The sequence below is a fragment of the Acomys russatus genome, chromosome 6 (assembly GCF_903995435.1).
Source record: "Acomys russatus chromosome 6, mAcoRus1.1, whole genome shotgun sequence".
NCBI classification, from domain to species: Eukaryota; Metazoa; Chordata; class Mammalia; order Rodentia; family Muridae; genus Acomys; species Acomys russatus.
In genome coordinates this window covers 35,406,937-35,431,248 of record NC_067142.1, presented here as the reverse complement: position 1 = coordinate 35,431,248, position 24,312 = coordinate 35,406,937, and the positions used below count along the sequence as shown (strand labels likewise).

The following is a 24,312-nucleotide window of genomic DNA, read 5'->3' as shown; positions in this document are numbered from 1 at the left end:
AACTTTCAATTATGTAAAGTTATTTCAACACCACAAAGGGGATTAGAATACATTATTGAACATACAGCCCAAGTGTGCATGTTTATTGTTTGTTTGTTTGGTTGGTTGGTTTTGTTTTTTGAGACAGGGTTTCTCTGTGTATCCCTGGCCATCCTGGACTTACTTTGTAGACCAGGCTGGCCTCAAACTCACAGCAATTCGCCTGCCTCTACCTCCTGAGTGGTAGAATTAAAGGCGTGCACCACCACGCCTGGCTTTGTTTGGTCTTTTTTCAAATAGGGTTTCTCTGTGTAACAGCAGTGGCTGTCTTGGAAACTCACTTTGTAGACCAGGCTAGCCTCGAACTCACAATGATCCGCGTGCACCTGAGTTCTGAGATTGAAGGTGTGCACCACCACAGCCTGGCAATGTTTTGCTTTTAAAGGTGTTTTTTGTTTGTTTGTTTGTTTGTTTTTTGACTTTATGTGTGTGAGGGTTTCGCCTGCACCATGTCTGTGTCTGTGCACCAGGTGTGTGCAATACCCACAGGGGCCAGAAGAGGGCACCAGATCTGGACTGACAGGTGATTGTTAGCTGCCTTGTAGGTGCGGGGAACAACTGAACTCAGGTCTCCTGTTGGAGCACCAAGTGCTCCTCGTGGGAGGAGCCATCTCTCCAGTCCTGCATGTCTACTTTTTAGAATCATGTGTATTACAGTGAACACAGAAAAAGAAAAAAAATAAATGAAAACCCTATGAGATAAAATATAAAGTCCTAAACATTTCTTCTCATACTCAGAGGAGCCCACCCCTTGGTGGGGGCAGGTTCTGCTTTCTTTGGAGACCACTGTGGTCTCTCCCTTGAAGAAATCAAATTTCCTTTGGTCCAGTCACTCAGAGATGAGGAGCTCCCAGATCTTCTTCCCCATCCTGGACTGACCTGAATCATCGTCTCATTCTGTTCATCTGGGCTCCCTTCCCTTTGCTTCCATCCCTGACTGTTGCTGAAGGGACCAGGAGATGGACTTGGGTCAGCAACGATGTCTCTTGGAACCCACCTAGGTTGCCCTTACCTGTATCTGAACTGTGTCCTTTTTAGGTCGATACCCATAATATTCCTCCTGGCGCTTCATGAACTTCCGGAAGTGTTCCTGGATGAGGAACGTGGCGTAGAACTTCCCCACCGTCACCTCATCATCTGTAGACAGCCAAAAGGGAGGTGGTGAAGACCAGTGGGAATCTCACACTAGATTCAGAAGGGGGAGCCGGGGGTCGGGGCAGCAGGCTTGGGCACTCAGTCCATCCTGCTGAGGTGGTGAGCGGGCACCTGCCACCCTGAGCTGGTGTGTCTCTGTAAGATACTTGTGGCATCTACCTACAGTATTAATCGTATCTAGATGCCATGTTCCCAGGGGACTTCTTGAGGAAGCTTCTCAATCTTTCTGTGTCTATCCTAGACGCTGGTCTCCCAGGGCAGCACCCACCTCCTATTGGAGGGATGACTTGGTCCAGGAGCTTCATGCTGGTTCTCTTCCAGATCTTTTTGATGATGGCTCTCAGCTCCTCATTAGCTTGCTCAAAGTTGCCTGGGGAGGTGGGAGAAAGGTGGGCGTGGCCCTAAATTGATGGGGGCATGGGCAGCCCAACTCTCTGATCCTGCACTTACTCACCCTTAGGCCTTGGCTTACAGTGATTAGACTGGTAAATTTTGTAGGCCGTCATCTCCTTTTTCCTCTCTGTCAAACTTTCCCCACATATTCAAATCTGTCCCACGTTCCCCAGGCAGTCGTCTTGCTGTTCTGACTTGTCCCTTCCTGAATCCTAGCTTCCGATTTGTCTTCCCAAGTACCCTGCCCATGGACGCATCTGACTTCATTGGCCTAGACAGGGGATGGCCCCAAAGCCACTGGAGCTCTGACTGAAGACTCAGGAACAGGACCTCAACCCCAACCCCATTCTTTTCCCTGCTCCCACCACATGTTTTCCCGATTTGGGTGCCTACAAGTTTAGTGGTGTCAAGTGTGAGCTCTCATACCTGCCCTGTACTGAGTCCTACCTCTGCCCCACCCAGAGCCACTCAGGGGGCACCCTAGCCCTGAGGGAACACTGTCACGCCTCTGGCCTTGACACAGCTGAGGAACATGGTATATAATCTTAGTGATCTTGCCATGCAGAGCGTTCTCAGAGTCCCTGTGAGACCCGAAGGGCACGAGGACTTGGTGATCATACCATGGCCTGTGCTTCCTTCCACATTTCTGGGAACCCATGCCTGAATCCACACTCTCAGAGAAAGGGGCACCTGTGAGAAGTTCCTCACCTTCCGTCTTGATCTTGAGGGCTGTGCGCACCAAGGCAAAGAGTGTGGCATTGAAGGTGACGGTGCCATCGCTGTTCAGGGGCATGTTCATGCCCACCAGCCTCTGTGCAGGGAGAGGTAGGGTTTGCTGATGCCCTGGGACTAGGCCCAAGTCACCAGGTTATCTCCAGCCAGTGTGGGATAGAAGGGGGTGGCTGTGAGGGCTGTGGTGTAGGGGATGCATACGTTGATTCATGACACTTGAGCTCAGCAGGGAGGGTAGGATCTGGAATGTCCAGCAAGGCCCATGTGTTCACAGTTTGGATCCTAGGGTGCTGCTACCAGGAGGAGGTAGCACCTGTAAGGGGTTGACCTACAGGGATGATTGGGGTACTTGAGAGACAGGCTTTCTGTCCTTGTTGGGTCTCAGCCATGAGATAAGTGGTTTTGCTCCACCACGGCCCCCCTGTGTTGCAGCCATCCCCCACAATCAGAGGCCTAAACGCTATGAGTCTGTCTGACTTACAGATTGGAACCTCCAGTTGGGGGGCTAAAGCAGCCCTTTTCTCTAAGTTACTTGTCTCAGGTCTCTGTTAGGGTGACAGCCAGCTGACTGACATAGTGACCCAGGAAATCATGGCTGCAAATGCTTCCTTCTGTCAGGCCCTCTCTTGTCACCCAGCCAGCCCCATGGCACCTGTTGATTTTCTGTCCCTGAGAGCCACAGCTGCTTAGCCTCGCTGGTTACCTTACATGCTACCCTGTGTGGGCAGAACTTCCCAAAGCCCAGAGGGGGCTGGATCCTCCTCAGCAGGGTCACTACATCCAGGTGCTTGATTCTTCCCCTGTGGGAGGACACACAGACAAGTGTACATCCAGGAATGGTACCCAGAGCATCCCTGCCTCCTACTCAGTGAGTGAACAAGGAGGGTAGGGAGCCAAGGGGGGCTAGGAACATTTCCTAGTTTTTGTTTTGTTTTGCTGTTTGTTTTAAAGACAAAGTTTCAGTTGTTTGTTTGTTTTCAAGACAGCGTTTCTCGGTGTAGCCCTGGTTGTTATGGAACTCACTCTGTAGACCAGGCTGGCCTCGAACTCAGTGATCCACCTGCCTCTGCTTCTGCCTCCTAAGTGCTGGGTTTAAAGGCGTGCGCCATGACCTCACATCTCATTTCCTAGTTTTTAACCTTACTTTAAGTAGCCTAGTACATTATTTTAAACTATTTTATTAGTTCTTTGTAAATTTTATACAACGTGTTTTTCTTATGCCCTCTTCTGGCCTGCAGGCACACATATTTACATAATACATACATATTTTTTAAGGATTGTGTTTTACTTTTTGTATATAAGTACTCCATTTGTATGTACCCCTGTATGCCAGAAGAGGGTGTCAGACCACATTACAGATGGTTGTGATCCACCATGTGGCTGCTGGAAATTGAACTCAGGACCTCTGGAAGAGCAGGCAGTGCTCTTAACAGCTGAGCCATCTCTCCAGCCCTTGTTTTGTTTTGTTTTTGTTTTTGTTTTTGTTTTTGAGACAAGGTTTCTCTGTGTAACAGTCCTGGCTGTCCAAGACTAACTTTGTAGACCAGGCTGACCTTAAACTCACAGAGATCCACCTGCCTCTGCCGCCAGAGTACTGGATTAAAGGTATGCGCCACCATGCCTGGCAATTAAAAAAAAAAAAAGATGTGTAGCCTGTTTTCTGCCTGGAAGGCTGGGAGTGGAGGTGGCTACTAGCCTACGTAACCCCTGTGCTGTCAGTAAAGCCAGGTCGTACCTGGTTCCCCCAAGCTCCTCCAAGCAGGATTAGAGGTAGTTAATAACCTAGGTAAGCTCTGAGCTACCTGTATGGCCTGACCCAGACCACTCCAGATCCCTCCTCCTAGGCCCTTAAGATGATACATGCAGCCTGTCTCTACACCCCAGCTTCATGGAGAAGTGACATGTCCTCTGAGAAAACTTTAGATGTAATCATGCCTTCTTGTGCACATGGGATTGTGTTATACTAAGAAACTTTTGCAAATTGTACTGTAATTAAATATGACTAAAACAAAATTTCCAGTGTCAGACTCTAAAGTTACAACCAGCACTGGCTACTGGGTCATGTTGAACTGGATTTCCTTCTTGCCTCACATAGATTGTTACCCTGCTGGCCATAATGTTTGCAGAGAACTCCACACTGTCTGTATCCTAAGTGCTGAGTGTACACACAAACATATACATACACACACATACACGCACACACACCAATACATACACAGAACACAAACACACACAAAACCACACAAACACACATATACAAACACACACCCAAATATGCAACACACACACACACACACACACACACGATTGAGCCCAGGGTCTCTCGAATGACAGGCAAATGTTCTCTCATTGAGCCATATCCCAGCTCCCCAGGCCTAATTTAGAATCATGAGATAGTGATAGAAGCAAGTAGATTAAAAGGTGTGTGTGTGTGTGTGTGTGTGTGTGTGTGTGTGTGTGTGTGCATCCTGTGCATGTGTGCATGCCTGCCTGCCGGCCTGCCTGTCTGTCTGTGTGCATGAATACTACTGTGTGCAGGAACCCATGGAGGTTGGAAGAAGGCAAGTGATCCCTTGGAGCTGGAGTTATAGGTAGTTGTGAGTTATTTGACATGGATGCTGGGCACCAAATTTGGGTCTTCTGGAAGAGCAAGAAGTGTTCTTAATTGCTGAGCCATCTTTCCAGCTCTCAGCTATGTTTCTTTTCCCCTTTTAACTTATGTATAGATTGTTTTGCCTGCATGTGTGTCTGTACCACATGTGTGAAGTTCCCACAGAGGTCAGAAGGGGGTGTCAGATCCTCTAGAACTGGAGTTGTAGATGGTTGTTAGCTGCCACGTGGGAGCTAGAAATTGAACCTGGGTCTTTAGGAATAGCAGCAAGTGCTTTTAACCTCTGAGCCATCTCTCCAGGCCCTTGCCCCCAGGAGTATTTAGTGTTCCAGTTGGAAGCATTTTAGAGTACACTTGCCAAGGACTCTGGACAGACTTGCCCTGAATTTTGATACTCTCACTTACTGTATGACCCCAGACAACTTAATCTTTCCATGCCTCAGTTTGCTCATTTGTGAGACTACAATGACCAGAGGACCTGTGCCATGGGCTCTTGGAAGAAATAGATGAGCCAATACATGTAGATGTGGTATTTAAACCACGTCCCCTGGATGGGGAGGCCTGGTGGCACTCAGAGGAAGGATAGCAGGCTACGAAGAAAAGACTTGATACCCTATGAGCATATACAGGGGGAGGAGGTACCCCTCAGTCACAGCCATAGGGGAAGGGAGTAGGGGAAAAGTGGGAGGGAGAGAGGAATGGGAGGATACAAGGGATGGAATAAAAATTGAGATGTAATATGAATAAATTAATAAAAAGAAATAAAAAATAAACTTGATAACTGGGAAACATTCAGCAAACATGACCTACTACCTCTTCTATCAGGAGGAGAAAGAGAAAAATGCTTCCTATGCTTTACTGTGTAGGGAGATGCCTGAGGATCAGGCTGACGGCAATAAGGACTCTCACTCAGACAGTCTACATGGGGCCTAGGACTCTGTATCGTATGCAATCCACTCTCCAAAATGGTTGGTGAGCAGAACCCACAGTGAGCAGGCAGGCCTGGGGTGCCTGGTAAGATCTCATTTCTCACTTCTGACTACTGAGGCTCCAACTAGAAGCTAGGTGACCACTTCCTCAGAAAGTCAGGGTGTCCCTCTGAGACAAGCTGGTTCTCCAGGCTGGAACCTTGAGTAGATTAAGGGAAGACAGAGAGACCCCCAAGTGACACTAGGATGGAAGGGAGGGGAGTGTGACAAGTACCCAGCACTGCACGCAAAGACTCACTTAGCCTCTGGATCATATTCAGCCCAGATGGCCTTGAACTCATCCAGGTGGTGAGGGCCCAGAATGGACCAGTCCCTTGTGAGGTAGTCAAAGTTGTCCATGATGACAGCCACAAAGAGATTGATGATCTGCAAAAAGACAGGGGTTCCCACAGCACAGGCAGGTGATGCAGGGACTGGTGTCACGGTGGGGGTGGGGACCAGGGACAGACTGGGCATGGGGCTCCTTCCTTATTCCAGCCGCCCAGTATACTCCACTTCCACATGCAAGTAAGACCCTGCCTCTGTTCTTGCCTAGCATGTGCTCTGGTGAACATGCACTAAAACCAAGCTAGGGTGGCCCTTCGGGAGCTATTCTGATCTCTAAGATTTACTCTGCCTCTTCTGGGTTCATGCCCCTCTCACTACCCCAGACTTTTCCTGTCTACAGTAGGGGTCTTTTGAATTTTCAGGCTTGCTCACACATGGACTCACCCCATCAGAGCCAGGACACTACTAGCTCTTGTTTATGTTTCTACCCCCTGCACTCAACCCAGTGCCTGGCAAACACTAGACATTTAAAGGTTTTGGGGGGAATACAGGGAATACACAGAAACACTAGCATGAGGGTGCCTAGTGGGTGCCTTCCTCACAGATAGCCCTGCCTCTTCCAAGTGACTTGATGCTGTTCCTGACCCTAACCTGGATCTCTTGAAAGACTCATTTTAGACTCTCAGTTGTCTTGTATCATGGCTATTTTCTGTGCTGAAGAGTAATTAGGATTAAATGTCTCTACTGGAAGCCTCTACCTATTGAGAATTAGTCTGTCACAGCCTTCTGATTGCAAACTATATATAAAACTATATAAAACATGTATAATATATACCGTACTCACTGTCAAATGGACTCCTGCAGTCCATTAGGAGCAAAAAAAAAAAAAAAAAAAGAGCTAAAAAACAGACACTTCAAAAGATCAGAACAAGCCACGGTCTAATAGGAGTTGCCAGTGTCCCTGAGATGTTTCCACTGCACCTCACCCCTCCAGTCCCGCCCTGGCTAGAGCCTGCAGACTTCTCACCAGGAAGGCACAGAGCATGTAGAAGCTGATGAAGTAGTAGTAGGCGAAGTTGGTGCCACACGAATACTCCTCACCAGGCAGGTAGTCAGACTCTGGGTCGCACTGCTTTCCATAGCTGCAGGCCAGCAGGATCTCTTGCCAGGCTTCCCCCGTGGCACACCTGAACGGAAGAGAGACACTGTTGGCCTATGCACATATGCCTGGCCTGCACCCCCACATCCCCCCGTTTCCCCCGCCCCTCCCCCTCTCCCACCGCCAGGTCAGATCCCCATAAGCCTGAGGGTGGTGTCCACTCTTTGTTGTAGCCTCTAAATTCCACCTTTATACAGGGCTAAAGTAGAGCCAAGCTGTAGAGAAAACCTTTCTTGGAGTGGGGGTGGCTCTTACCCCTGATTAGAGCCACAGCAAAAGTGGGTGTCATAGATCAAAGTCAAGGGTCATTGAGGCCTCATCGCTCTCGAGAGAGGGATGTTTGACCTCTGAACTCTGCTTTGGCTGGGGTGAGTAGGCAGCCTTCCACCCAGGAGGAATTCAGTGCCCAAACCATCAATGCAATGTTTTCATAAGTGTGACAGCAGGCCAGGCAGGGGACATCTCTAGTGCAGGGCCTGTGTAGGACCAGCACTGCCTGGGGTGCAGAGGGGAACCCAGCAAAGCTAGAGGACTCGTGCCTGAAGAGCAGCAGCACAGCTTGAGGAAACGTCTGGAAGTTGTTGTTCCGGTTTATTTGCGTCCCGTCCACCATGGCGATCTTCCCGAACATCTGCAAAGCAGCACAGCCAACCAGGACGCAAGCGTCTCCTCAACTCATCTCCCGCCACTTCTCCCGCCTGACCTCCTCTCCACCCTGACCCTCATTTCTTCTTAGCACCTTTCACTTCAGGCCATGTCAGATCTGACTCCAAATGCATTCGCGTAACGTTCTTCCTATCAAACGTGGGAAGACAATTTCTCTACAGCCAGCACTGAGTGAGTCAAGGTATGGGGAGGGGTCCTGGCAGAAGGCCTCTAACTGTAGACCAGATCTGGCCTCTGATATCCCTCCCATGCTAGGGTCTCTCCTGGGCCACATCCTGGCTGGTAACATCAGAGCCTCTGGGGCTTTAGTTCTACCTCTTCTCTCAGCTTGGAGCTGACTCATTGGCTGCTGGGATGTGAAAGCTCAGTGTTCAGCTGCGTGATTGGTCGGCCCGTCTAGGTCCACAAATACACCTCTAGCTTGGCTAAGACTCATCCTTTAGCCTGGCCCACTTGCCTCTCACCTGCATGCCAATGACCGCGTAGATGAAGAAGAGCATGACGATGAGCAAGGCCACATATGGCAGGGCCTGTGACGGGGGGGGGGGGGGGGAAGGGGGGGCGTCCGCTAAGCATTTCACATGTCCGCCCTGCAGCCCCACGGAATCACAGCCCTGGGCCCTGCGGGGTGTCCTCCCTCGGCTCACCAGGGACCTGGCTCTGGAACTTTGAGATCCCACCTTAGGCTAGTGGCATCCCTGGGTCAGTTTCCAGGATCCCGTTGGGCTGGGCACTCGCACCTGGAAGGACTTGATGAACGTCCACAGCAGGGTGCGCACACCCTCTGCCCGGCTCAGCAGCTTGATCAGTCTCATGACGCGGAACAGGCGGAAGAAGGCACTGGAGATGCGGGCGCTCTCATCTGGGTCCTGTGGGGCGGTAGCCCCGGAGATCAGTTTTGGGGTGGTACTTAGAGATAAGGGGCAGAGCAGGCAGAAAATGCAGTGCACGCGTGTGTGGTGTGGTGTGGGGTGTGTGTGTGTGTGTGTGTGTGTGTGTGTGTGTGTGTGTGTGTGCGCGCGCGCACACGTACGTGTGCATGCATGTGCATGTGATGTCCATAGCAGGAAGGTTCCTGACGCATTCACTTCACAGCCCGTATTGTCTCATAGCCTTGGACCATCTTGGGATTCAGGGCTCTGGGGCCGAGCCCTGGTCCAAGCTATATGCAGTAAGCCTGTGCTTGCGAGCAGAGCAGGGATTCTTCTCAGGGTACAGCTGCAGCTAGGCCCACTGCTGGCTTCTTGCTCATTTCTCCTTCTCTGTAAACCATTACTAAGTTATCTGGTGGCACATATTGTCTGCCAGATAGTGCCCACAGCTTTACCAAGCTGTTTGCCATACACTCAGTGTGGTCATTCCCTCTTGTCCCACTTTACTTTTTAGTGTTGTAAGTTGGGCAAGTTTCCTGCCCTTTGTGCCAGCCTTAGTCCTATTCCCTGCGCCTGCTAAACTGTCCCGGAGGTCCTGTGACAGACTCCGCACTGCGCTGTCATCTATAGAGAGAGTGTGGGGAGAATCCTCAATCCATTTCTCAGGGCTGTAAGGAAGCCACTACGCCCATGCATATTCTACCACAGAGCCCCCACCTCTACCCAGACCCCAACCCTCACTAGGCCTGCGCTAGGGAAAGGAGCTCTGATTTCTGAAGGCACCCCCCCCCCCATGCAATCCATGCAGCCAGCTCGGCATGCAAGCTGCAGGGCAGGGCGAACAGGCTCATGCAGCCTGAAATTACAACGTTCCCGCAGCCTCCACCCAGGCAATACAGTCCCCCGCTGGAGGCCAGGAAAGTCTGTGGAGAAAAGAGACAAGGGGAGGAAAGGGGGGAAAAAAACACATGGGAGGGAGGTGAAGAGAGTTGTCAGAAAGGACAGACACAAGGAGAGTTAAAGAGAGAAAAAGACAGGCAAAGGGCCAAGACCTCAAGTGGCCGCAGTCAGGGGCAGAGAGTGGGTGGGAGGGAGGACAAAGCTCTATGGGAACCATGAGGCAAGAGGCCTGGGTGAGGGAGCGAAAGGGGAGGGAAGACTGGACAGAGACAGGTTCCATCTCATCTTTGAGATACACCTATGGGTGCCAAGGGCTTGGGGTCTTCCTGGCTCTCGCTTATGTGGCACAGGGATCATCCTTGCCAAGGCATCCTTGGAAATACCTGCTCAAAGTTACAAGTAGATTTCCCCCACCCCCAGTAACCAGGGTTGATGGCCTCTTAGAGAGTGGGGTGGGGGACACTGGAGACCCCTCCTCCCACTAAGTTTCCCCTGACTCAGGACTAGGACAGGGATCAAGGCTCACATCTCAGAGACCTGCCTCCTCAAGAAGCATGGTTGGGCCTATGGGTGTGGCTATCTTTTCCCTGGCCATATTTTACGAGCTGCCCATCTCCTAGAGTCCTGGGTTGGTGAAAGCAGTAATTGCTGAGCTTCCATGTGCCTGTAAGTAGGCTGGTTCCAGCACTCAGGCTCTCTGTACCACAAGCCTCAATCCTGGCTGCATGTCATATTCATCTGGAGAATTGTGCTGGACATATGTATGCCATTGCTGAGGCTCCCCAGCCAATGGAGCTGATGAGTATGGAACAGCCTGGTTTCAGAGGCTCCAGTGCACACCAGGAGAGTCTCGTGTGTAGCTGGATGACAAACGGGTCCTTTGCTTGTCTAGTTTGACAACCACTCACCTCAACTGGCCTTTTGACTTACAATGAAAATCAAGTAAAACTAGACATTGTCTCGTCAGTGCCATCAGCTACATTTTAAAAGACGGGGAAGTACACATGCATAGGGCAGGGTGGGGTTGGCATAGAAGTTCTGACTGACAGAAGAGGCCTTTCCCTAGTTTGTGTGCCAGGAATCAGCCTTATCATGTGTCGGACACAGATCCCTGGTAAAGGGACATTTCCCACTTTTGAAAATCTAAGAATGACCCCGACACTCTCCACAGCCAAGAGAGCGGCCTCTGATGCATGGGCCTCAGAACTGGGCCTGTTTGTTCTGGCTATTTTGAGTTCTCTCATCTGCTAGTCTCAGACCATAGAGCAATGTTTTGCTGGCGGACGCGGAGCATAGGTGGAAACACACAGCACATATGCACAATACGCATTATTTATACTCTCTCTCTCTCTCTCTCTCCTACACACACACACACACACACACACACACACACACACACACACACATATCTACACACACATATACACACAAATATACACACATACACATACATACACACACACACACACACACACACACTTTTCCCAGAGCCCACCCTCTATCAGCCCTGAGCAGATGGAGCTGTCTGTCACCATTCTGTGATGAGGTGAACAGGGTTCCCAGGATCCTCCCCTAGTACAACAGACAGTTGGTGTGGCAGCCAAGTCCCCAGAAGGTGCCACTTCCCCGCAGGGCTGAGCTTTTGGAGCCTCAGCTCACAGCTCCTTCCTCCCAGACTCGGGCTTCTCTCAGCTGGGCCCCCTCTCAGGCATCTTCAGGGTTGACGTGTCTTTCCCATCAAGCTGGTGCTTTGGGCAGGAGGTGGGAGGCTCAGAAGGAAGCCCTGCCTGGGATGAGCCCCCTTCCGTGATGAGTTAACCTTTGGGGAGAGTCCCACTATCCCCCAGCTGAAGTGGCTTAGGCAGATGAATGCCCTTCTCTGTCTCGTCTTCCTCCCAGCTTCCTCTGCCCTTGTCTGGCTCCAGGGTGTGGCTCAGTGACTACCCAAGGGGACAGTGTTTTTTGCTGTCTGCCTCTGATCTTTAGATCTCTGCTCTCTCCCACTGCCCAGCCCTTCAAAATACACCCTAAGTTGACCACCTCTCCCCATCCTTACAACCGGAAACCCGACTCCATCCTCTGCCATGTGGACCCCTGGAAACCCTTCTCGCCTGCTCTCCTGGGTCAGCCCTGGTTCCTCCCAGCATAAGCTCAACAGGGGAAGCCACAGTGACCCCATAGGAACTAACGTTTGGCAGTATTTACACCTTTCAAAGGGCTTTTCACTATCTGAGAATAGAATCCAAGGTGTAATCCTGACCTTCAATGCTCTTATCTTTGCTGTTCCCCATTCCAGACAAGGGGCTGCTGTTCTCAGCCTCCAGCAGCCGTGCCCCTCCCTCCCTCCGGCCCTTGGCACATTCTCTTTTTGCCCTACAGCGCAGTGACCCCCATAGCTGCATGGCTTTACCCCGCCTCTTTAGTCAGATCTTGGCTCCGCCCTCTTGTTCGCTTCCTTGCTTCACCCTTACCCTTCTTTGTTTAATCTTCATGTAGCCTGTCATGTGATAGGTTTTATTGTCTGCTGCCCCCTACAATCTCTTCCCCTCCTCCCTCCCTGGGCCTCTAGCACCCAGAGCCATTCAAGGCACACCTAGGTACTCAGTAAGTGGTGAATAAGAGGCATAAGTGACTGGATCCCTGGAGAGGAGCCACCTTTTTAGTCACTTAGATTAACATCTCAAAAGTAGAGTCTCTAGCAGGGAGTGGTGGTCCATGCCTTTAATCCCAGCACTTGGGAGGCAGAGGCAGGTGGATCCCTGGTCTATGAAAGTGAGTTCAGGACAGCCAAGGCTACACAGAGAAACCCTGTTTCAAAAAACTAAAAAAAAAAATGTTCAAAACCTTTGGTGACTTCCTGTAGAGCCAGTGTGCCCATGAAGTCCATACCCTCCCCTGCCTTGTCCAGCCCCCTTCTTTCGTCTGCATTTCCGTATGGATCTACTGAGGCACCCCAGCATGTCTGACCACTGCGCATTCTCTCCCACATGCTGTCAGAAATTTCCCTGCCTTGGGCTTGCTACCCTTTTCCGCTCCACTGCCACCTCTTATGCCTTCCTCAAGCCACAGCTGAGCCACTATAGTTGTTGATTTCTACTGTGTTGGCACACCCCAGGCATCATCCTGCCCTGCAGGACATAGCTCCTTAAAGGCAGAAGACGTTTCTTTCCGTGGTTCTAACCCCGGGGTACCATGTTGCACTTGCCATGGGTGCTCCATAAACATTTGCAGAGTGAACCAGAGCCCAACCCCAGTGATGGCTTTGCCCATCCTGTACTCACATCGATCTCACTCAGGATGACATCGATGATGCTGCCGATGACAATTAGGAAATCAAACACATTCCAGGGATCTCCAAAATAGCCCTGGGAAGGAAAATTGTGGAAGAGCAAGGCCTGAGCTGTGGATGAAAGCAGCTCTGACAGCCAGCAGGGTGGGAAGCCGGGGGGGGGGGGGGCAGATGGACAGATGACATCAGGATGCTGGGCAGACCAGGGTTCCATCATTGCAAGTCTCCTCTCCTTCTGGCTTCTGATTCTCTTTCTCTGAACAGTGGTTCTCAACTTTCCTAATGCTGTGACCCTTTAATACAGTCCTTCATGTTGGGGTGACCCCCAACCATAAAATTATTATTATTATTTTTGTTTTGTTTTGTGTTCTTTTTTTTAAAAAAATTATGTAATATAGTATGTGCCTGCATGTGTGACAGCAAGCCAGAAGAGGGCACCAGATCTCATTATAGACAGTTGTGAGCTACCGTGTGGTTTCTGGGAATTGAACTCAGGCCCTCTGGAAGAGCAGCCATCTCTCCAGCCCCATAAAATTATTTTGTTGCTACTGTACTTTTGCTGGGCGTGGTGATACAGGCCTTTAATCCCAGTACTCAGGAGGCAGAGGCAGGCAGATGGCTATGAGTTTGAGGCCAGCCTGGTCTGCAAAGCGAGTTCAGGACAGACAAGACTAACTCAGAGTGACCCTGTCTCAAAAAAACCAAACTAAACCAAACAGACAAACAAAAAACCCATAACTGTACTTTTGCTGCGGTTATGAATCATGATGTAAGTATCTGGTGTGCAGGATGACTGACATGTGGCCCCAAAGGGTTGCGACCCACAGGTTGAGAACCTCTGCTTTAGAGCATCAGCGTGAAGAGGGTAGTTGGGAGCTTGATCTAGATGGGGGAACCTCCTTCACTCCAGAGCCCCACTGAAAACTTCCACCCAGAGCTTGCCAGAACAGAACTTGGTTGGACTGTGATGGGATCGTGGAAATGGATTTGAGGCCTTAAGAAACAAAACAAGATCCTCTCCTAGTTTGAGGGCTTTGCTTCAGAAGCAAAAAGAAAGGCAGGGAACGTGAACAGGTCCATTATGCCCAGCATCTGGTATGCCATCAGCCCATGCTGGCTTCCAAAAGCTTTGTTGGGCCGGCATTTGATGGGAGGCACAGCAAAGGCCTGAGCAGCCCGAGAGAGGAAGTCTAGGTTGAAGGACCTTTGTTAGAAGGAGGGGGAGAGGCTCTCCTTCCAGGCCACAGCTGCTCCTCTGGCCCCATGGCCCAGTCACTCACCCTGGGCTTGAATGCTATGAGCTTGAGGACCATCTCCAGGGTGAAGATGATGGTGAAGGCCACATTGAGAATGTCTGAGATGTGGTTCATCTGCTCCGACTGGTTGTAATGCTGAAGAGGTAAAATGGGGTGCCAGGCTTACCAACTGCAGATCACAACCCCCCATCCCCTCTCTCCATGGGCAGCTCCTACTGTCCTTGGGCTGTTACAGCTCAGTGAGCTGAGAAATTAATACCTTTTGTGCCCATCCCATCCCATAATAGGTAATGGCAGAGGGGAGAGTGGAGGGTCAAAAACCACAAGACTGACCAAGTATGGCTCAGGGCTGCAAAAAATCTTTTAAATATTGGTCCTGGGTGACCAAAACTGGCACTCTCCCAGCTAGGGCTTTGCACGGTCATCATGGTACAGGACTAAAGAGAAGACCCCTCGCTTCTGTGGTTGACATCACTACTGTCTAGTGGGAAACAAAACTATCTAAGATTCCTGTATCCTATACGCCAGCTACCCCAGTGATGGGGATTGAGAGAGACCCTTCAGTCAACAGCCTTGGCTTCTGTGACCACCTCTAGGGACCACTTGAGACTCTCACTCTGTTTTTCTTTTTTCTTTTAAGTTGGTGAAATCCCAACACCTTCTACAGAACCTCCCCAGGTGGATGAGAAGGGTCTGCTGACTGCCCCACCCCCTCAAGCAGTTCCACCCATGTCTGCCGCCTGACTCGGCCCCAAAGAACCCATTGCTTCTATTCCTCTACATGATCAAGGCCTGCAGCTTGTGAATCTCCTCTCATATGATCCCATGAATCTACAGGGTGTGGTCTTCTCATTGTGTGATTGTGTAAATGTGAAATACTGCCCATAGGCTCACGTATTTGAACTCTGTCCCCAGACTGTGGTGCTGTTTGAGAAAAAACTTGAGGTTTGTAGCTAAGCCTTGCTTCCCACACAGTCTCTGCTTCCTGCTCTGCTGAGATGGTCCCATCGCCATGTAGCAGCCTGCCACTGTGCCTGTCCTCACTATGACAGACTGTATTGTATCTCCTCCAATCATAAGCTGGAAAAAAAAAAAAAAAAAACCCGCTCTCCTCCCATAAGTGTTTCATATAAGATGTTTGGTCACAGTTATGAGAAAAGCAGCTAGCACATATTGAGCATGTCTTCAGCTCCTAGGAGCAGGGTACCTAGCTGTGAGATGATATTATATAGGGCTTACAGGACCAGATGTTTAATTAAAGCATGATAGCAATGCTGCAGACTATGATATGATCTATATGTGGTTTCTCCTCTCCTAAGAGGGACATGACACCTGTCTTGTGAGTCCTAAACCTATTTTTTTTTTCCTTTGAGGTCAGAAAGGAGTTTCCAAACAACTCATACCCAGACTTACAACAGTAAAGGGAAAACTGAGGACACGTGTCCTGCTCCCCATCTATCCAGAGGCTTAAATTAACTCCATAACAAATTAGCCATAAGGCTGGAATCGGTTCATTCCTGAATCCTGCAGCTGGCATGCAGCAGGCATTCTAGAGACCCCCGCCGGGATGAATTGGGGACTTCTCTATGTTCCTGCCTTGCCCAGGCCCTGGGCCTTAGTCTGGCTAACCCCTCATCTCCTTACCTGCATGCCCAGGCAGATGGTGTTGAGCATGATGAGAGCAAACATCAGGTACTCAAAGTAGGAGGAAGTGACCACGTACCACACCTGATACTGGTATGGGTTTTTGGGGATGTAGCACCTCAGTGGGCGGGCCTTCAGGGCATACTGTACACATTGGCGCTAGGACACAACAGAGCGGGACAGGTCAGCGCCAGTGAGAACTGCTTCAGCTTGGAAACAGATAGGGTACAAAGGCTAAGAAGGGCCCAACGGAGGCTCTCGTCGTGGGCCTGTAGGGCTCTTCTGCTTTTCGTCGCTGGCAGGTGGCTCCGTACCTGGTTCTTGTCCAGTTCACAGTTCTTATATTCAGTCTCCCCCTGCTCCTGGAAGGTGACAATGACAAAGCCCACAAAGATGTTCATCATGAAGAAGGCAATGAGGATGATGTAGATGATGAAGAAGATGGCCATCTCCACTCGGTTGTTGTAGATGGGGCCTATGTCCTCCTCATTGGAGTCTATGGCCTTGTACAGTAGCCTTGGAGTGGACAGAGAGAAGAAGAAAGTAGGGATGGCATAATGAGACCGAGAGCCGGGCCAGGAGGATGGGTATTATCTCATTGGCCATGGGAGCCGAGAGAACTTTCTGAGCAGCCAATAAATGTGAGAGAAGGCAGAACTAGTCTAGGGAAGGCTAGAACATACCCTGCCTCTCCATGGGGGGGGGCATATCAACTGTTAAGCCAACCATTAAGACTCTGTTGTGGGCAGAGAGACATGCTATTCTAAGGAGACTGGGCATATTTTGTCAGAGTCCTCTGGCCAGGCTCACTTAGAGTGGCATGAGTCGGTGGTTTTGTTGAGCACTGCCACAGGCAGGCATGGTAGAGTGGGGGCTTCTGGTTCCTTGGCACCACCCTACCTGTGCCCATGCTGGACCCAGACCCCAGGTCTTACTCACTGAGGCCAGCCCTCGAAGGTGGAGACTGTGAAGAGTGACATCATAGCTGAGAGCACATTGTCGAAGTGGAAGTCATTGTGCATCCACTGGCGGGGACGCAGCTCTATCTGCGTGGGGTCTCCATCCTTGTATATGTAGTAGTAGCCCCTGGCACAGAGGGCCCCAGTCACCCCACAGTGTGGCCGGGATTCCTCAACTCCACCCACATCCCCTGGGCCATTGGTAGTGACTGCCAGAGAAATGATGGCCCATTTCTGGGACAGAAAGGAAGGATGCTGCTGGGCATTCCCTCCCCACGGCTACTAAAGGCCTAGGATTCTATAAATTGGTACCCAGTTCCCATCCTGAAGGTCACTGTGCTCCTTGTATGAGCCTCTCATAGCCATCAGCTGGCAAAGCCTGGTTGGTGTACCTGCACTCCTCTTCGGTCATCTTGGATAAGTCATTGCAGCTGTAGAACTTTCCCTGCACCCAGGAGGGAAAAGGAGGGATGGAGACATGGTCATGGAAATAGAGTAGAAAAGTGGGTTCTGTGGGCGCTGGGTTGGAGGGGGAAGGAGAGGAGGGCTGTCTGGAGGGAGGACACGTTTATTCTCTTAGTCTGAGGGCAAGGCCGTCATCATCCATCCTCACATTCCCCAGCGGCTTCGCACCCAGCCTGGCTGCTGCCTTAGATAGGCATCTGTGGAGTGGCCAAGGCTGGACCTGAGGATGTGAGCATACCCAGCCCAGCTCCTTTGACAAAGGTGGCCACGGAGGCTCCCGTCACAGTCCACACTGTACGAGGGAAAGGACGTGCCCCACTCTCACCTTTCCTCTTCTGCCCCAGGGAAGCCTAAGGCTGCTAAGGAAACAAGAGCCATACAGATGGACCCTCCCACTAGGGATCTGAGAATTTACTTTGTCCTCAGAGTTAGAAAGCACATCCCGGACAAGGCCCGATCTCCCCAAACACGCCTTCAGCAAGAGCACATTCTCCTTTAGTCTTTATCACATACTGAACACCTGCAAAAGCTTTTGTGGGGTGCAAGGTCACCCTAAGACTAAGTTAGGCTTGAAATGAATAAATTCTGGTCCAGCTCCTTGGAAGGCCCAGAGAGGGGAATGCCTCGGTCAAGGGGCCCAGCTGCCCTGTCTCCCTTCAGGGCTCCATTTGTTCAGGGCACTCCTTCTTTATGGTTTCCAGGGCAGAGGGTGGAGGTGAGGGAAGAGAGGCTGGAGGAGAAGCAGAGATTGGACCTGGCTGGTGCCGAGCAGGGATCTGGGTATGGTCAGCCAGCACCCAAGTAAAAAAGGAACACCATGTGGAGTGCATGTGACACACTTCCAGAGTAAACTGTGATGTAAAAGGCAGGTTGTACAAGCAACACTTCTAGCTACTGGATGGCCAGACCTTGAGGGTTTTGGATGAAACTAGAGGGCAGATGTGGCATGTTGGAGATCCCTTGCTCTTGCACAGAGAGGACATGGGAGCCAAAGAAAAGGTGAATGCTCATTGGTTGCTTCAGGCTTTGTGTTAGTGGGCTCCTGCAACCCAGGCCCTGGCCCTGGTGCCTTCCTAAGAGCTAAGTAACATAGTCTCTTCCTTGGGGATTCTAGGGCTGCACACTGACAGAGGAGGAGGCTACAGGGAAGGTGGGCATCCATTGCCATGTCCAGCTGGTTGATAGGATTGCCAGGCAGTGGCCAATAGGACCCCTCCTTCTGAGGGACCATTAGAGGCCAGATGCTGAGCACTTTCTTCAAAGCCTGTACCTTGCCCTCAAGAAGGATCAGGGCTTTGCCTTTGAGTCCCTCAACCCTAGCTAAGGCCCAGGCATATCTACTGAGAAAGTGATTCTTATATGTTGGTTGAATGAATAATAATGAAATGACACCACTGTGTGTCATAGGTTATAGCATTATCAATTGAGTCATGATAGGAAGTGGCACACTCTAGCAGCAATTTCAGGGTCCTGTAGAAGACATAAGAGACCAAGGCACCCAGAAATCTACATTCTGTGGGAGGAGGTTCCTAGTAAGACATTGAATAGCTGTGTTCTCCCAGGAAAGTATTAGTAGGATATGGTCAGCTATAGATGAGCTATGAAGACTGTCTCTGCAGAGGCTCCTGGGATGTGTGGGGGTGCCAGACATCCCAGCCAGGACCATGGATTGCAAAGCCTGGCTGCAGCAAAGAAGGCGGTTGGGCCGGGAGTGCTGTAGACAGATCTAATGGAGTAGGTGGTGTTGGCATAAGGTTATTGTGCAATTCAAATGCTGATTTCTGTAGCCCCCATATCTGATTGCAAACCTTGTTCTGAACATCTACTGTCTCAATGTTGTATAAACTCTGGTCCCCAATTGTCCCCTTGTATGCCAATAAAGCAGCTTACAGCCAGTCGCTGAGCAGGGGAGAGAATAGGGCTGGACTTCCTGCCAGCCACGGGAGGAGGAGTTAGAAGAGGAAGTAGGGGATTCCGCAGGGGATTTAGCCACAAGCAGAGGTGCGGGGGAGATGAAGAAGATTCAGCTGGAGCAAAGAAAGAACTAAAAAGCAAATAGCTTGGGGATTTTGGCAAAGATGGAGTCATGATAACATAGAGAGTTAAGAACAGACTTAAACTGCTCAAGATTATGTTATAAAGCTTTATAAAAAATGATAAAAGACTCAATTATTTGTGTGATAGTAGTGTTAAGAGGAAATCTAAGAGAAACAAAGCCAGTTTTATAAAAAGAACATTAACAAGGTGAAGGTTGGCAAGTGGGTGCGAGGAAAGGTAACTCAGGGTCTCTGAGTAAGAGTAGACCCAATGACAAGGGCGGTAAGAGAAGCAGAAGCTAGTTTTTAAAACCACAGATTCAGGGTCATTTGCTTTCACAATTTGGGGTTTTCTTCCCCCAAGGCCTTTTGTGAAGGCCTCTGAGCTGGCCCAGGTGGAGATGGATCAGGCGGGGCCTCACCTTGAACAGCTGGACTCCAATGCATGCGAACATGAACTGCAGGAGGGTGGTGACCAGCACGATGTTCCCGATGGTGCGGATGGCAACAAACACGCACTGCACCACGTGCTAGAGAGGTAGAGGCAGTTGGTAGGTGCTGGGCTTGCCCCTCTGCACCTCACTATCCTGCCCAGGGAACCAGGGAACTCAAGATTTTGCCCCCTAAGTAGAGCTAGGCCCATGAGGAAAGCTGGCTGGCCTGCTTCAGTCCCACCACCAGAGATGGACAAGGTGAGACCCTGCGTTGAGGACCTGAAGTCAGGCAGGACTGCAGACCCCTCCCCTAAAGGGGCCCTCTCTCACCTTCAACCCCTTTGCTCTGTTTATGGCTCGGAGTGGTCGCAGCACCCTCAGAACCCTCAAGATCTTCACCACAGAGATGGCACTGGACCTGCAGGAAGCAAGTTGGTTTGGGGCCTAGAGTGGTGTGTGTGCTCCAGTCAGAAGGCGGTAGCCAGGAGCTTTGTCACCTCCTATCTGGAGCTTTCCTCCTGTGGCCTCCCTGACCCCAGGGTAAAGCTGTTCCCTTTTCATTGTGGATAGTCTCATTGGTTTACTTCTGTGGATATAGACTCTGTCTCTTTCACTAGACTAGAAATGACCAGAGTAGGGACTATGCTGGCTACTCTCAGGACTGCCTTCTCTTTGTCTCCCTTTCTGGTCTCCAGGATTAGGACTTAGCATTGTCACTTTAACCCAGCTGGGGACCTCCTCCCCTCCAAGGATATTCCTAACCACAGCCCCAAGCTACCCTCATATTTCAGCCTGGAGCCCAGCCACCCACAGGGCTAGGACTCCTGCTCTGAGGCACAGAGCACAGAGCACCCACGCACCACCAGGACTGGACCCTGTCACTGCTTACTCGAGGCCCATGGAGATGAGCGACACAGCCACCACCAGCAAGTCCAGGATGTTGAAATAGTTGCGGCAAAATGAGCCTTTGTGCAGGAAGGCGCCATAGGTGGTCATCTAGGGAGAGAGGCAACATCTGGAGCAAGCAGCTGGAGGAGCGGGCTTTCCCACCCCAGAGAAGGATGTCTCATCTTGATCTGCTCTGGAGAGTGCCCACTGTGTCAGGAAGTGTCCTGTTACTCAATTCCCTGCTGTAGCCCACGGGTGTTCCCTCTGTTCTCTGCTTCAGATAAATCCCTGGGCATTCCCAGAGCACCTGTGCCAGTCTTTGCCCTCAGAGGAGGAGTTCTTTTCTCCTGATGCTATCATGGGCCTCAGCTCCTTCTCCTTCCCAGGGGTGGGGAGCCTGGCCTCCTGCTTCCTGAGAGGCAGGCTAGAAGTCCTCAGGGCCTCATACTCAAGAACTCATCTTTACTACCTTGCTGGTGTAGCTTGATTTCAAGGTCTAACTCTAACACCCCATTTCTGACATTTTCCTTGACGTCTGCGCAGCTGCCTTCTCCCTCTGCTCCACTGTCAATGGCTAAAGATCTGAAAAGGGAGCACTTTTTCCTCTGCTGTGCTCTGGTCCTTATATACAGACGCCCCCTCCCCTTCCATCCGAGGAGATAAAGGCCTGTGATTCTGGGTTCCAGTCATAGATGCAGCTTCCTCCTGCGCGTCAGAGTCTGCTACTGTGATAGCCTGAACCTAGTGTGCTCACCTCAGCAACAGGGAAAGAGGGCTGTGTTGTAGAAAGCCAAACCGGAGCAATTGTCTCTTATTTAGATAAGAGAACTTTGCTTTCTGTCCTAGTCAATAATCCAGGGTCCCTTATATTCACTACATAGGCCAAGATGACCTTAAATTTGTGATCTTTCCAACTTTACAGATTACAGGTATATACCGCCAGGCCTGCTTTTATGCAGCGCTAGGAATCCAAGCCAGCTCTTTATGCATGAGACAAGTACTCTATCAATGGGCCCACATCCCCAGCCTGTGTGAGATTAAACTTTAACAAGCTAGGTACAGCAGCTCACACCTGTAACCTCAGCACTCAGGGAGGCAGAGGCAGGCAGAGCTCTGTGAGTTTGAGGCCAGCCTGATCTACACAGCAAGTTCAGGACAGCCAAGGCTACACAGAGAAACCTTGTCTGGAAAAAAAAAACAAAAAACAAAAAACAAAAAAAACAAAAGAAAAAACAAAAAACGAAACTTTTAACAAAATTTCAAAAGCTGGGAAATCCTGATTTATAAAAACATTTGCCCTTTATGCGGTACAGCAAGGTGTGGCATTGGCAGCTTTCCTCTGCCTCAAAGGTCGAGGACATTTCCAGACCTGTAGCTTGCTTCTCCAAATAGCTAAACTCTATAGCATGTAGCAGCTGCAGTAAAACCAGTATATGATGCTCCTGACCTTTCTAGGACACTCCCCAATGGTCACTTATTTGAGAACTCTAGGAGAGGAACTTGCCAGGTATTTGGAGTAAAGGTCTAAGGGCAACTCCCAACTTCCAGGCTCACTTAAGGGTAACGGTGTCTTCCGTGTAGAAGGGTAACTTTGTTTCCAGCCTTCCATTCAGCCACCGGCTCTCTTGTCTTGACCCCCTTTGCCCAGGATCTGAAGCCCTGTGTGGTCTCCTGGATACAACAACCCTTTCCTACCGTTATCCATCTCTGTCTTCTTTCTCTCCTATTCCTTACCAGTGTCCCCAAGCAAATCACTGTGTGTAAATTGGGGCCACTCAGCCCTGAGAAACTTCAAAGCCACAGATGTCCATCCTGCAGTCTTCACTCACCTTCAGGACAATCTCCACGGTGAAAACAGCAGTGAACACATAGTCAAAATACTCAAGGATCTGGAGGTGGGACAAGGTAGAGGCAACCAGTGAGAGAATTGCCAAAGCAATGGTTTCACCACAACCATCATCACTATCACCACCACTGCCACCACCATTGTCACCATCGTCACTGCCATGACAACCACTACTACCACCACCACCACCATTGTTGTCACCATCATCATTGCCATGACGACCACTACTAGTACTACCAACACCATTACCATCACTACAATCATTATCATAACCACCACCACCGCCGGTAACATCACTATCTCACCACATCAATTACTACCATCATTAAACAGCTACCACCATCATCATCGCTGTGATCACCACCATCACTGTCATTACTATTACTCTCACTGCCACCTCTAACATCACTACCATTATGACCATCATTGTCACCACCACTACTGCTCCTACCGCCATCAAATCACCAGGGCCAGCACTGTTCAGGCCAGGCCAGGTCAGATCTGGCCAATCTTGCTTCTGCTGGGTCCAGCACTTTTAGAAACTGCCGTGGGAAGTCCCAGACCTCCAGAAACTTCAACTCTAAGAAACTCTGATGCCTGTGGCCACTGAACTTAGACCCCAGTGTAGAGCGGGTTCTGAACCAGCCATCACCTGGTTCCTCATGGAGTCGGCCCGGATGGGGTCCTCAGCAGCCAGTGCGGCACTACTGAGCAGGATGAAGAGCAGGATGAAGTTGGTGAACCAGGTGGCATTGACAATGCGGTGACACAGGACACGGATCCTGGTGGGGAGGGTTGGGAGGATGGAAGCTGTGAGAGGCAGGAAGCTCGGGCCTCACTAACTTCTGTCCTATAGAGGGACGCTGAATCTGCTTGCTGTGTGCTCCCCCACCTACCCCTGTGGTCAGGGCATGAGTAGAGCCTTGCAGCTGCACGATCCCCTGGCTGGACACAGGACTCGGCTCCCACTTTGCTCCTTTAGTCTTTGGTCATATTTCCCAACCAAGCCTGCATTACCTGTTCCTCTACCAGTACCCACCATCAGGAGGATTCCAGCCCAGCATGGGACGGGCTGACCTCCTTCCCTGGGGCGGAAGAAACGCCACAGAATCTGTTTATTCCCCAGCTGAAGAATGTGATACAAATAAAAGCCCCAACTCCCCCAGACCTCTCCTTGCCCTGCCTAAAAGTGACCTTGGAGGGGGACTAGCAACACAGACCCCTCTTAGGTATAAATAACTGGTAAGACTTAAAAAGCATCATTTTTCTCAGATTATACTATCATTGTATCCATTTTAAAGGTGTTTTAACTTTTTTGTATGTGCTAGGCATTGAAACCAGTGCCTCATGCATGTTAGGAAAACGCTCTGTCATGGAGCTAACCCCCCACCCCCCCAGCATTTTTGACACAGTACAGGGCTGCAGTCTAAAGGAATGAACCGTGCATAGAGGAGGGAAGCCACTGTCTTTGAAAGCTCATCAGCTGCCTGACATGGCTGCCAAAGCACTACCTACTTGTTGGTGGGGCTGAAGATGAAGAAGAGGAGCTGGCCTCAGGGATGGGTACCGCTTTCTCTTTCAGCTGCAGCTCAGCCAGAGGGCGTGGTCGAGGGCTCACTGGGATCTCAGGCTCATCTTCCTCATCATCCCCTGTGGGGAGAGGCAAAGAAACGAGGGGGTTTTCTACATGTTGACAGACCCTTCACTTCTGT

General features: G+C 50.5%; 1 protein-coding gene across 1 annotated transcript in view; it reads right to left on the bottom strand.

Annotated features, from left to right (window-relative positions):
- Cacna1s (calcium voltage-gated channel subunit alpha1 S) overlaps window positions 1-24,312 on the bottom strand; it is a 66,375-nt gene that overhangs the window by 5,393 nt on the left and 36,670 nt on the right. Inside the window, 23 exon segments of the mRNA XM_051147487.1 lie at window positions 1,052-1,176; window positions 1,463-1,564; window positions 2,296-2,398; window positions 3,023-3,119; window positions 6,158-6,285; window positions 7,214-7,373; window positions 7,885-7,976; window positions 8,476-8,541; window positions 8,752-8,880; window positions 9,750-9,806; window positions 13,065-13,148; window positions 14,353-14,463; window positions 15,973-16,131; window positions 16,287-16,488; window positions 16,912-17,058; window positions 17,324-17,376; window positions 19,855-19,962; window positions 20,197-20,284; window positions 20,756-20,862; window positions 22,584-22,643; window positions 23,253-23,382; window positions 24,116-24,141; window positions 24,144-24,250. Coding sequence (XP_051003444.1) covers window positions 1,052-1,176; window positions 1,463-1,564; window positions 2,296-2,398; window positions 3,023-3,119; window positions 6,158-6,285; window positions 7,214-7,373; window positions 7,885-7,976; window positions 8,476-8,541; window positions 8,752-8,880; window positions 9,750-9,806; window positions 13,065-13,148; window positions 14,353-14,463; window positions 15,973-16,131; window positions 16,287-16,488; window positions 16,912-17,058; window positions 17,324-17,376; window positions 19,855-19,962; window positions 20,197-20,284; window positions 20,756-20,862; window positions 22,584-22,643; window positions 23,253-23,382; window positions 24,116-24,141; window positions 24,144-24,250 — 2,441 coding nt within the window.